This window comes from Vulpes vulpes, chromosome 16 (genome assembly GCF_048418805.1).
Source record: "Vulpes vulpes isolate BD-2025 chromosome 16, VulVul3, whole genome shotgun sequence".
NCBI classification, from domain to species: Eukaryota; Metazoa; Chordata; class Mammalia; order Carnivora; family Canidae; genus Vulpes; species Vulpes vulpes.
The window spans coordinates 66,615,795-66,629,720 of record NC_132795.1 but is presented as its reverse complement, the minus strand read 5'-3'; the positions used below and the strand labels follow the sequence as shown (position 1 = coordinate 66,629,720).

Here is a 13,926-nt window from a genome sequence, read left to right as displayed (position 1 = left end):
AATCACAGATGAAGAACCTTACTGCTTAAGGCAGTCTAGAGATCATCTGACACTTCTGAAAGAATCCCCCCTCACCCCGTACCTGCCCAGGATGGAGAAGCTACCGGCTCTTACCCAGCCAGGTGCTATGGCCAACTGCCCTTGTGTGTCAGGCAAGGGGGCGGCTGTCTACCAACTCCTGCTCATTATGAAGGCAGAGTTCAAAGCCATAAACTTTTATCAACAAGATCAAGAAGTCTCCCTTTTAATCTATTTATCCAGACAGCTATCTATCTGTGAGATTTGGCCTACTGATGACTAAAGTGTGCTATTAATTTCACCAACATGCATGTGGCATCTTCCACGGGAGAGTTTTACATGGAACAGTATGGATATGAATGCTAAGAATCCCTTCATTTACTAACTGGGCCTCTGACTGGCTGTAATTACTAGCCTTAAAGAGTTGCAATGGGGGGCACTTGGATGGCTCAGTTGGTTAAGCGTCTGCCTTCGGCTCAGGTCATGATCTCAGGGTCTTGGGATCAAGCCCTGTGTTGGGCTCCCTGCTCAGCAGGGAGTCTGCTTCTCCCTCTCCCTCTGCCCCTCCCTCTTCTCCTGATCTCTCTTTCTTTCTCAAATAAATAAAATCTTATAAAACAACAACAACAAAAGAGTTGTTATGAGAGCTAATGCCTTCCAAGACCTCTCTAGTTGTTTGCAGACCGTGCCAAGGGTGATCTAACTTGAGGGGTGCGGGGATGTCTCTATGACATCATGGAAGTCACTTGATGAGTGTCCTGGGGACTCACACCCACCAGCTGTGTTGGCTTCACAACAGCCCAACCCCCTTCACGAAGCCCCTGGCCACATGTGGGAAGGGAACACTCACTTTTTGTGCTTCTCTAGCCAGGCAGCGCTGTCTGTTAGGAGACAGGAGTTCTCAGTGACCAGGAGGTCCAGCAGACTGTCATGGTCAGCCTCTGCGTACAGCTTGAGCAAGGCCGTGTCGATATCCTCTTTGTAGCCATTGGCTACCTCTGTGCTGCGGACCTCATTCAGGTAGCTCATGAGGAAGCGCTTACACTTGGCCATCTTCTCCTGGTCCCCCTGTGTCAGCTGGTTCAGGTCTGCATACTCGTGGAGAGGAGGGTGGGACCGTGTGAATGAGGAAGAGGTGGGCAACAGGAAGGGGTACAGAGAGATCAGCTCCCGGACGTCAAGCTGGCCGCTTCTGCAATTACAGTGTCAAACTAAATGAAGCAAAAAGAGAGAAAGACTACACATAGGCACACAAAACGACATGGGGGAGGGGGCGTGCACATCCGCACACAGTAATGGGGAGCTGACGTGTGGGTGAGTCCTAATTGGCAAGCCCAGCAGAGCACGTGATCCCAAGAACGCATGAGGGGACCACAGAGAAAGATACAGACACTACCAGTGCTGATGCCCAGTATCAAGACCTAAGGTGGTCTGAACACCAAGTGAGCATCAGACTCCATGGAAACCAAGGCCAAGAAAGGAATATGGAGGGAACACAGCACTGTCTGGTCAAAGGCAAAGTACAGTCCTTCTGAAACCAACATTTGTCCTGGCACCAAATTATAAGCAGGTTTGCTCAATGGCCCACAAAGGGACTTTGTCAGACGTGACTTACAACTGCCTCATCAAAGATCTTAGGACAGGAGCCATGGGAGTGTTCATGAGGCTGTTGCTCTGCTGACTCTCGATGGCCTCTCAGAGCATAAGGTTAGGCCACAACTCAAACAGCCGCGTGGTGTCCTAACCTCAGAAGGCCAGGGAACCCATCTGGTGATGTCCTACCTCTACTGCCTGTAGGCCCCGCCGTGCTCGCAGGCCTACTCATCCTGTCCACAATGATGACAACGGCAGCATCACGGAGCTGCAGACCTCAACCTTGGCCCAGGAGCAGCCCCACCTGTGGGCCCCTCTTATGGAAACAGCTGCAGGGCCCCCGACATGAATGGGAACCCCAGGTAGGGCCTGGGGTCTACACACCCTGCAACTTTCACTGCACCCACCTCCCTGCAAGTTCTGACAGCCTCTCCTCCTCCCCAGCTTCCAGCCTCTGGTTCTCCTTGCTTCCACTCCTGCCACCTCCCCACTCCACCTTCCTTGCTGCTGGGCCTCTCGAGGACAAACCTCAGACCTCTGAGCACGGCATTCTTCCTTGCTGCTCCCAGTGACCTTACAGCTTTGGCTTCCACCATCCTGCCCACTCTATGATGCTTCTGCACCACCCATCATTTCCCTAGTTTACACATTTCATGCCTTAGGCTTTGCTGCCTTGCTTCTTCTGCTTAAAGCCATGGCCTTCCACGGAAGCAGTTTTGCTCCCCAGGGGACTTTTCTCCATGTCTGGAGATACTTCTGGTCACGACTGGAGGGTACTACTGGCACTGAGTGGGGAGAGGCCACAGTTCCTAGGATGCACAAGAGGCCGCCCATAACAGATTATCCAGCCCAAAAGGTGATGACAGGTATGATTCTCAATTTTGGAAGCTTCCAGCCAAATCCTGATCTAAGCCCATGCTGTGCATTGCCCCCAAAGCACTCCACCCCCACCGTGGAGCGGCACCCACGTTGCTGCCCAACGGACACACAGCCAGAGTCCAGACCCACATGGGCATGCCATAAAAGCAGGGTGCAGTGTGACCCTGACATTCTGGCTGTGACACTGGGGCCAAGTCAGCTTCATGGGAGATGTGCTGACCTGACCGGACACAAAGACATCTAGAGGAAGAGGCACAGACCGTGTGGCCCACAACGTGCATCATAAACAGGTTCTCTCCAGGCTGCCGACCAGGATTAGTTGGCAGTTGTGGCTTCTAGCTCTAAACTGAGAAAGAATCTGAGGATAGGTCTCAAATCAGTAAGAAAAAAAAATCACAAGTTATTAGCAAGATCTGCCGTGGGCACCGGAAGGGAAAGTGGAATCACGCTTCTCTTCGGCATGCCTACTTCAAGTATTAAGTGTCGGTCACATTTTTGACAAAAACTGAGCAGCCATCAATTTAAGCTATTAAGGGGCCGAAGCATGAGAAACAGGAACCTCATGTTAATGACCAGCAGGCCCTCCACTTACTCTGTCACACAGTCTGAACTCTTCTAGGAATGCATGATGACCATTCGCCCACTGTTACAAATTAACTCACGAGAAGAAGACAGTCCCGTGACCCCGAGGAGGGTTTTGACACCACCTGGCTAAAACAGGTAGGGCAGAAAGGAGCTAGGTCCACGGGGACAAAGAATCTACCTCAGTCCCCAAGTTACTGCTGACCCTGCCAGGAACAGATGATGATAGCACGCAGAATTCACATACATGTAAGTTATACAGGGCATCACTCCTTGCTAAGTGACTATACTCAGAAGTGTGCTCCTCCAACCAGAGCAGGAGGCTGGGCCTGGGCTGAGTCCACGCCCCACAGAATGGACTGCGATGGCATGCTATAGTCGTGCTCTGCTCTGCTTGCTACTTGGATGTGAAGGATCTGTTCGGACCCTTTGTTATACACTTTATCCTCTAAACTGTGTCGAATCTAGTCTGGTTAGTCCGAAAAATTATATCCTAAGTTGTCCTTATGAAGGTTTCCGTGCAAAGTCTTTGGAAGGAGCAGTTTCTACCGGTCTTCCCAGAGGCACCTGCTCTTTTCCTAAACTTCTAATTTCCTGTAAAATATCTGAAGAAAAGGAAGGTGAGCAAATAATAGCATTTTCCTAGGAATCTTCCACGTTAGTGAATTCACTCCAGGATTCCCTTCTCCTCTCTCCACGGGCCTGCTATGGGCACCTCCTCGTTAGCTTCTACCCTCCTCAAGACACAGGGCAGGTAAACTGAGGGTAAGGGGTGGGGGTGGAGAATGAGCATCGGTGGCGGGTGCTGCTGTCAACAAGCCTCCCCATCACCCCTGAGCACACTCTAATCATGGCATCCCAATCGAGATGAAGGTTTGGGCCACAGAGGGACATGAGGGGAGGCTCGCCACCAGCACCTCAAATTACCTGAAGAGCTCCTTAGCTTCCAGGAACTGAAGCTGTGCAAACTGTATAAACCCCGCCTGCTGCAGAATCCTTCTGTACATTACCTGCAAGGAAAGACAGGTTTAATCCATCTCTTAGACACACCCTAAAACCAACACAACAGGAGAAGCTTTCTGATCAGAACCCAAGCCAAAAAAAAAAAAAAAAAAAAAAAAAAAAAAAAAAAAAAAAAAGAACCCAAGCCAAATGTTCGTGGTTACACAGGAACTGGAAGTTCCAACCAAGGTAAAGAAAAAAATGGCATATATGAAATTATTTTCAATATAGACAAATATATTTGTGGGCGTGTGTGTGTCAATCAACCCCCTCATTCCTGAAATAATGCTGTTCGCTATTTGACTATTCTCCCTCACTTTGTCCTCAGATCTTCCCCCTAAATCTCATTTCCTTCCCAAATGTGTTCTTTGATCTTCCTCCTCTTCCTTAACTCACAGGACAGCAGTGAGGGCTTCTACCTCTGGATGCTCAGATGAATATCAACAGCTCCAGTGTTTCTGGAGGTCCAGAAGCTGCTCACCCTGCTTCCAACTCCTCTGGAATTGACACCTCACTTCTGAGTATCCCTCAGAGCACAGGGCCAATGCCATTTAATCAAAATAGATAAACCCTCATGCTTTCCCAGCCCACACTGGGAAAATGCAGTGCATTCTCTCTCCTGGAGCTGCATGATCCATAGTCGCACACCAGTCAGAATTCCTGCTGTCAAGGTGCCGTTTGTTTCAGCCAGTACCACCAAGGTTTCCTTGACCACAGAACTTCTTTCTTGTGACATCCTGTAACAGCAAAGCGCGCTACAGAAAGCTCTCCTGTGGTGTCTTGATTCCACCCTGCTGCTATCCAATGTGGTCAGTGCTGGACATGCAGGCATCCATCCTTTGCCGGAAGTAGCCCTAGGACATGTCTCTTTGCTCTGTTCATACTGGCGCCATCCTACAGCCAGGCTGTCACCCTCACATGATCAAAGATTCTACTCATGATTCAGACCCTGAGAGTTCAATTCCTCCACCTTCCAACCACTGTGCTGCTGTATGAGCCATGAATTCCTTGGAAGCACAGTGCATATGTTACTCCTCTTTGTAGCCCCACACCAAGTGAACACCAGACATAGCACCTGCCATTCAGGAAGTGCTTCTGGATCTGAAGAGCTGTTGTCTTGGTATTGAGACAATACTGCTGCTCAGAGATATTAAGATATTAGCCCAAAGTTAGTGAAGTCATAACTGGTAGAGCCGGGTTTAAAAAATTGATCTTTCGGAGTCTAGAGCCCAATTCTTTCCACTCACTGAGTCGCACAGTTATACAGCAAGCAGTTAATACTGTTACTCACTGAAGAAGTGAGAGAAGAGGAGACTTGGAACCTAGAGGCTAAGAATCCTGTTTCCTCACATCAGCTTTTAAAGGAATTTTTGCTGTACTTTTGAAGAGTTCTCAAAATGTAGCATTCCTTCCCTGTCCCCATAGAAATTCCTTGAGAGAAGTCAGAAAGGCAGGTTGCTTTTTCATCTCCTTACCTTTACCTTTCTTCCCTGACAGCAGCCATTTGTGGCCTAACAATATACACCCAACAATAAGCAGACAGGGGTGGGTCAAGGTTCTGTTATACAGGAATGCCAGTTCCATTTCCAGAAATAGATGTGATAAAGACTATCCACTTAGCAAAAAGGATCCAAAGGACCCAGCAGCTCCAGTAGAAGAATTCTTGATCACTGCCTGGCCTTGTGATGAGAAATCAGCCAAACTACAATTTACTCCTCGTGGTTGCAGTATTCAAATGCCATCTACTGTTTCCCTTCCTAAAGGGAAATAAAAAACACTTATGCAAACACTCCCAATCTTTAAGAATATGGAGTTACTTTTTGCATTCTAGTCCACAAACACTCTAGGTAGACTTAGAAGCAGCATGCAAAGAGATCCCATCATCCTGAACATAAGCATCTAGAGGCAAAACCATGGATGATACATAAAACCACTGACAGACCTAAAAACACCTGATCAAAAACCTTAGCAAGCATAGCCAATTCCCAGTGCTCTGAAAGTCTGTCTCCTTTCCAGACTGCCTACTATGACTGACTGCTCCTTTGGCACTCCACTCAGGTGATGCGGACTATAAACCTGGGGCCAGGTTGGCCAGGAGGACAAGGAGGATGGCCATGTGAGGAAAAAGAACAAGAACGTCTGTTTATCTTCCCAGCATCAGAACTAATTCAATGGAATCTTTAGCTGTCTTTTTAACTTATTAATTTGTCCCTTGGTGTAAGGTAGCTATTAGAAGTCCCAGGCCAAGAGAGTAAATTAGCAAAATAGAGCTCTAAGTCATGCCACTCACTCAGCACAGAGATGGGGGGCTCCTACGAGCCAGGTGTAAGAGGTCATGTATATTCTGGGAGCAAAGTGAAACTGAAGTCAAAACTTCTGTTTCTACTATCCTATTTCTGAATTGAGATTTCTAAATTTCATGCTTTGGGTAACTAGAAATGTTGTGAAACAGAAGATTCTATTCTATTTGATTTAGAATGAGGTTTTTTTAAGGGCAGAAAAGCCAACTTCTAGGATCAGGCTTGGATCCCCCAATTCCCACCTCAGGGGTTTAGCACTTCCGCTTTGCCAGTGGGCTCATTTTCAGGACAGCAGGGTAGGTGGGCATACCCCTTTCCTACTGAGAATAACTGTGTATCTGTTGTTAACAAATCACCAGGTACAGTCATTACCAACCAGATACAAACCCAGAGGACAGCCTACTCTTGACATGAGACTACCTATAAGTTTCTGGTTATAATGCTCTATAAGAAGAAGACTTGGGATATATGGTACCTACATATCATTCCTGTAAAATGAGTACAATTTAAATAAAAATTGGTACAAATGTTATACTTTAAACTGTATTCATACCTTTTCCTATAATACATACTTCAGTGGTGGGTTTTAGGCTTTTTAAAAACTCTTCTTACTTAATTATTGCCTAAATAGAAACACTTTTCCCAAAACACACTGGGTGAAACAGTAATCCCACCTAAGCAGACATGATATTCTCTCCTTGTTCAAAAGGCAATCCATCCTGATTAAGTTTGGAAACATATCTACGTGTATATATGTGTGTGTATTACTGTAAATGTTGATATGGGGTGTCTGGGTGGGGTCAGTCAGTTAAACATCTGCCTTTGGCTCAGGTCATTGATCCCATGGTCCTGGGATGGAGCCTCATATTAGGTTCCCTGCTCAGCAGGGAATCTGCTTCTCCCTCTCCCTCTGGTCCTCCTCCCCACTTGTGTTCTCTCTCTGTCTCAAATCAATCAATCTTAAAATAAATAAGTAAATGATATGTAAAATATATATGTAAAAAGTATTTACATGCCATATATACACACACCTACATATATAAAACAAATCCATAATGTATAAAACAATGTATTTTACATATGTCCCTTTTTGGGAATTCATAGAAAGATAGCAATAAAAATATAATACATGGATATTAGTATATTCGAAGCTCTGAGAAATCCTCCAATTAAGAAACCCAATTAATGCAACTGTACAAAACAGAACCTTTCCACCTTGCACCCATCACCATCCCAGAGCAAGGGTCTGGTGACATGCAAACTGGAAGCCATGCTCCAGAAGGCAGCCATGTAATGGGGAAGCATGCAAAGCAGGAAAAATGGTCAGTTCCAAAGGTGCGGATGGTGGGGGCCAGCATGAGAAGAGGCAAGGGAAGAGGGCCTGAGGAACTCAGCATGCATAACGAAACCTACCCAAAGCACAGGTCCAAACCCTTGCAAAGGATACACTAAGAGATAGGAGCACATGGCTGTTTAGAAGAAAAATGATGTTCTGAAGGCAAAAGCCCCCTTGCTCTTCGATCTTTTTTTCTTTACTGATATACATGTATTTTTTAAGATTTACAATGTAAGTGATGCATTCATATAGCTCAAATTTCAAAACATTCAAAGGGATTTAATCCCTCCCACTGCCAGCACTGCTCCAGAGATAATCTGATGCTATCAATTTCTGGGGTAGCCACAGAAATACGTTATGTGTTTATAAGCAAACTCCCCCCCATTTAATAGCACTAAAGACAGAGTACTGTCTGTACTCTCTGTACATATTTAACCCAGTGTCTTTCAGAAATCCTTCTGCCTTGACACACAAAGTCCCTGGTTCTCGTTCATGGCTCTGCAGCATCCCAACAGCCCTCTAGACCACAGTGCATTCAACCATTCCTCCACCGACAGCATCTGAGTCATTGGTTTTCTTTTTAAGTAAACAGTGTGATCGTGAAGCATCTTCTCCATTAGTTATTTTGCATTTTTGTGGTTAGATCCATAGAATACCCCTCTAGACACAAATTTGTAACTTGGGGAGAGATTCTCAAATTGTCCTCCCATAGGCAGTTTACATTCGCAGAAGTGCTATCTGTGAGTGTCCATTTCCCCACACCCTCAACAGAGTATCCTTGAGCCCTCTGATCCTTAACAATCTGAATGGAAAACATATTAGTGAGCTTTGAATTTGCACATCTCTATGAGTGAGACAAAATATCTTTTCATACATTTGTAAGACAGGTGATTTCAGTTTCTATGAAATATCTGTTCATATCCATTTTTCTATTGGGCTATTCGTCTTCTTTCTTATTTATTTGAAGGAGGTCCTAACATTTTACAGAAATCAGCCTACCTTCTGTGCTTTAAATTGCAACTACTTTTTTGCTACTTACTTTTTAAACTTATTTATAGTAGGTTTTACATGTAGAATATGTTTGTAAGTGTATGTATGTAAATTTATTAAATTTTTAAAAATTACTTTAAAATGTTCCAAAACCAAAGTATCTGGGAAGATAGTGGCATGCAGTCTTTTTAATCTTGCAGCTTCCTCATAAAAACAGAACAATTAGTTCATAGCAGTTCACAAGAGCCAAAAGGCAGAAGCAACCCAAGTGTCAGTGGATGAATGGATAAACAAAATGTGGTGTATCCATAAATGGAATATACTATTCAGCCTTAGAGAGGAAGGAAATTCCGACACATAGGCACTATACTATAGATGAGCCTTGATGACATTATGCTAAGTGACGTAAGCCATGGAACAAAAGGACAAATCCTGCATGAGTCCATTTACAGGAGGTACTCGGAACAGCCAAAATCATAGACCACAGAAAGTATGACATAGCCACAGGGAGGAGGAGGGGCAGTCGGCACTTAATGAAGACAAAGTTTCAGTTTTGCAAGATGACAAGTTCTAGAAATGCATGGTAGTGATGGTTGACCAACAATGTGAACATGCTCAATGCCACCAAACTGTAGACTTAAGAATGGTTAGGATGGTACATTTTATGTTAATGTGTATTTTACCACAAGTCAAACAAAACCAAAAACTCACCGACAACACTGACAACAGCATCAAGTGACAGCATCCCACAAACCCAGAAGTGAGAGCTGTTGGGGACAAACCAGCACCAACTATACAGGAAGCCAATATACATTATGAGACTGTGGGGAGCCACGGAGAGAGGCCAAGGGGGTTGTACGGTCATGAAAGTCAGAGTTTCCAAACCTCTGTCAGGAACCACTGGAAAGCCTGGGAGGGAAAGGCGCCTTCACCAGCAATAATCTGCCAGTAAGTGGCAACAATGAGAAAGGGAGCTTTAAACCAAGGAAAACCTCCTTGGGCATCTAAGACAAAAGGCTAACTCACTGAAAGGGAGAGGAATTCAGATTGTCATCTGATTTTTGTCGATGCTTGATGGCAAAAAATAATGGTGCAACTTATTTAAGTTTCTCATTGAAAGAGTGTGAGTCAATGATTTTAGGGCCAGCCACAGTGGTCTTCAGGCATAAAAGCTGCGGATGAACTGTTATCAATGTGTAGGGACAGTGTTCTCAAACCCCCATGCTGGGATACCTGATGGGGGATCGACTGCTGCAGGAAGCCAGAGGACTGGAGAGTCAGCAGCATAAAATGTGCCAGTGAGCATTCAGTATACATCTGCCCTGAGCAAAGACAGACAAATACAAGGGAGGCAGGAGATGCATTCAAACAGCAGAGACATCATGACCATCGAAACACAGGGGGCAACAGAGAGATGATGCAGAAGTACAATGTGCTCTCTGAGGATTAAGGAATGTGACTTGAACACAGATGCTGGGGGCTAGGAGGGAAAAGTGCTAAGGGCTTACCAGCTAATTCCAAATGCTGCTCAAAGTGGGTAATCGACAGACAATAGGAGCTCTCCCCAGCAAAAAAAAAAGAAAAAAGCCAAAGGACTTTTATAAAGTTAATACTATTAGAGGAACCATTAGAACAGAAATTGCAAGCTTCATGCCAAAAGAAGACCTGGGAATGAGGAGGAAGGAAGAGTGCTGGAGGTGGGGGTGGACAGGTGAAGGGAGAACAGCGTTCTGTGAATGAACGGTTTTGTTGATTTGACTTCTAAATTCTGTAAATATTTTACATAACCGAAAGACAAAATTAAATTCCAAAAAGCAATCCCTAGAAGACAAAAGTGCAAACAAAGGACCCTAACTACATACATGAGAGATGCAGTGGCGGGCCTGCACAGAGCTGGCTCCCGGGGGGCTCTAGCACAGTCACCTGACTTCACAGCCCGCTTGGGAGTTCCCCGAAGGACAGAGAGAATAACAAGACACGGCACTTACAGGACAACGGGAATGCAAACACTGCTGGGACTCTCTGTTCTCTGAAGGACTTTGTAATGACTTTGGGGAGTTCTGCAGACTGTACTGTGGTTACACTTAAAAGGGGACATCTTGACTTTTAAAGATATATACTCAACTAGTTTTAGATGAGACAGAAAAAGAAATAACAGGTATTGGAGTTCAAGCTTAAATAGGAAAACTGTCCATAGTACTCAACACAAACCAAGAGAACTTTCTGACACAAGCCTTTGTGTGTAACACAAGAGGTCTCCTTACTGCTGCTTTCTTTACAATGTCTTAAACCTTAAGATAATTTAAGCCCAGTTTTCTTTTTTAATTTTTATTTATTTATGATAGTCACACAGAGAGAGAGAGAGAGGCAGAGACACAGGCAGAGGGAGAAGCAGGCTCCATGTACTGGGAGCCCGACGTGGGATTCGATCCCGGGTCTCCAGGATCACGCCCTGGGCCAAAGGCAGGCGCCAAACCACTGCGCCACCCAGGGATCCCTAAGCCCAGTTTTCTTAAAGATCTAAACTCTCTGGCCCTTTGGGATCTCTAGGAGCATTATTCTTTTAATCCTGGTCCCAGAATTAAACTTCTTGATAAATCCCTCCCTAGTCCAGAAGTCAGTGACACAAAACCGACGAAACAGTGACAAGCCTGTCCACTAGATAGTTGTCCCTATTCCTCTCCCTTTCTGGCTTCTCTAAGCCCACAGTCCAGCATTTAGTGGCAAGCACCCTCAGGTTAAAATAAGTAACGTGCTTCATCATCTAAGAGTCACATCTCATCCTCAAAAACACAGACATGTTCAGGAAAAGTTCTCTCTAAACCTTTTCTGTCAATATTATTCTTCCCTTATGGTTCTGTTTTTAACACAAAACTTCTGCTCTGTAATCCACTATATCCCAGCTGTGTTTGGAGGAGTGGGTTACCATCACCCACTGCATGGCATTTTGGCCCCAGGTGTGACCAGGCTACCAAAGGACAGAAAGAGGGCAGAGTCTACCTAGGAACTCAGGAGGCCAAAACTTGAGCCATGTAGTGCAAACAGATGTATTAAGTGTTAACACACAAAGCGCAGGGGAGGGATGGGGAGGACTCAGAGGAGAGGGATAAGCAAAGTTCTGTATCATCGAGTACAGAAGCATACCCCAGTAATGGAAGCCAGTGTAAATAACAAGTCAGGCAAAGGGGGAGGACAGAGAGGTGTGTGAAAGCACACGGCGCCTTCTGCAAACGGGCAGGCAAGGCACATGGGGTGAAGTGCCACTTCACAGGGCTGGCACTGATGCAGCTGGACAGGTGGCCCCATGTGAAACCATCTCAGCTGGCCTGCCTTCTCATCTTTGGACAGTGGTGCTGGCTACTTCTTAATTATTAAGAGGATTAAAAATGTCTTGAGGTGCCTCACAGAACGCTTACATGTTTCAGGGCTCAAGAGTTGTCGACTCCTTTGCCCTCCACCCTTTGAGGCGTAGCGTGGGTCATGGAAGTGGCATGGGCCAGACCACGAAGCTCTTCAAGAGTGTGCATGAGGCACCCGCCATGATACTCTGAGCAAACGAGTCCACTAGAATGCAGAAAAAAGAACATTCCCACAATGGCATGGAGGATGGAACACACACACACACACACACACACACAGGTTGTTAAAGTAACAACTCAGGCAAAACAGATGTGTCTGCACACCAGCAAAAGCAACAGGCACTGGAAATGAGGGCTAAATTCGAGATCATTCTGAAGATCTATTTCCAGGTCTGGATATATGATTTTGTCACAAGTGGGAGAAGGCAGGAGCATGTGAGAAAGAAAAAACTACACCTGAGATAGGATGACACTTAGGTGACGTCTGAGCAAGATGAGAACTAATGTGAGTCAATATTGACTGCATTTCTCTACTCAGCAAAAGGAGAAGCAAGGGAGCAAAGATCAGACAAGGAACACTGGGTGTTTCTGGAAGAACATTTCCTGCATCTAAAGCGTGCACGTGTATGTATGTATGCAAGGAGGGGGCCCCCCAATGTGGGGCCCACCTAGGCATCCACACGTCCACAGGAGGCAGCTCGGGGGTGGAGCCAGCAGGGTGGGGCGGCCTCAGACCCTGTGGAAGGCACAGCCACCCCTCTGGGACAGCCTCAGGGCTGCAGGGGGAAGTGGCTCAATGCTGCTCCTGAACCCACAGGAGCTGCTGCTCTTTCTTTGCCTCTGCTGCCCCCTGCTGAACGCTAATAGATCAGTTTCACTTTAAATAACTGGGACCCTGGAGGAACAGTTTATCATTCTTTAAATATAGAAAAGACACCCTCTTCACATGTAGTGAGCCCTGCATAACATATAGAGAAGCTGCATCCCTATGTCGTACACCTGAGATTTATGTAACATGGTGTCTCAACTCTACTCAAATTAAAAAAAAATTACAGAAATAAATGCCCACTTTCATACTTAAAACAGTAAGTTACCCGTCCGGTCTTCTTTCATTTGGCAGCATAAAGCAGCTAAGGTCAGAAGATGTTACTTCATTGCACAACAATCACTGAGTCTGGTGCCAATATGGCTGATTGGCACTATCGAGGGATCATGATGAAGTCACAGAACTTTTCATGATCGGTTTCGATAATCAGTGAAGCAGAATGTTTCATTACTTTCAAATACGTAGAATAATGTGAACTAACCTAACAACCAATTGAGCAGTAATTTTTAGGGAACCTGATTTCAATGGACATAAGAATAACCCATGATTCTTGGATCCATTTTATTTATCATTCCAACTATATTAAAGTTGGTGTCTCAAGTGCATTAAAAGTTTTCTCCTATGGAAATTAATTAGATGGATTCCTGCAGAATTAGATCATTTACCAGTATGGCTAACAAAGCTTTTCCCGTAGATACTGAACGTCTAAACTTTTAGCATTGAATCCTGTCCCAAGAAATGCAAATTCTAAATTAGGAGACAAATTAAGCTGATGTTGAGGTTTATGAGCAGTATGCTCCTGCCTCTTCTCCGAAGGCCCATTGGGAAGAGAGTTGATTAGAAATACCACTTGGTATCAAGTCAGAGCTTCACAGTTTGACCTGGCCTCAGCTGGCAGTGAGGCCCCAGTCCAGCTCTCCAGCTGCTCTGCAACCTGCCTCCGTATCTGTGTAATGGGGATGGGCTTGAGGAAGTTAAACCACAGATACAGAAGCAGTCTGCAGGATCATGGCACACAAGAAGGGCCAACGTACCTAAGTG

General features: G+C 45.4%; 1 protein-coding gene across 5 annotated transcripts in view; it reads right to left on the bottom strand.

The window, feature by feature from the left end:
* The window catches only part of TGFBRAP1 (transforming growth factor beta receptor associated protein 1), a 63,763-nt gene that overhangs the window by 13,379 nt on the left and 36,458 nt on the right, over window positions 1-13,926 (bottom strand). For all 5 annotated transcript variants that reach the window (XM_072743109.1, XM_072743107.1, XM_072743110.1 and 2 more), the window contains exons 5-6: window positions 4,000-4,082; window positions 869-1,210 (exon numbers count right to left, since the gene is read on the bottom strand). In XM_072743109.1, the coding sequence (XP_072599210.1) occupies window positions 869-1,210; window positions 4,000-4,082 (425 nt within the window). The remainder of the gene's footprint in view (window positions 1-868; window positions 1,211-3,999; window positions 4,083-13,926) is intronic.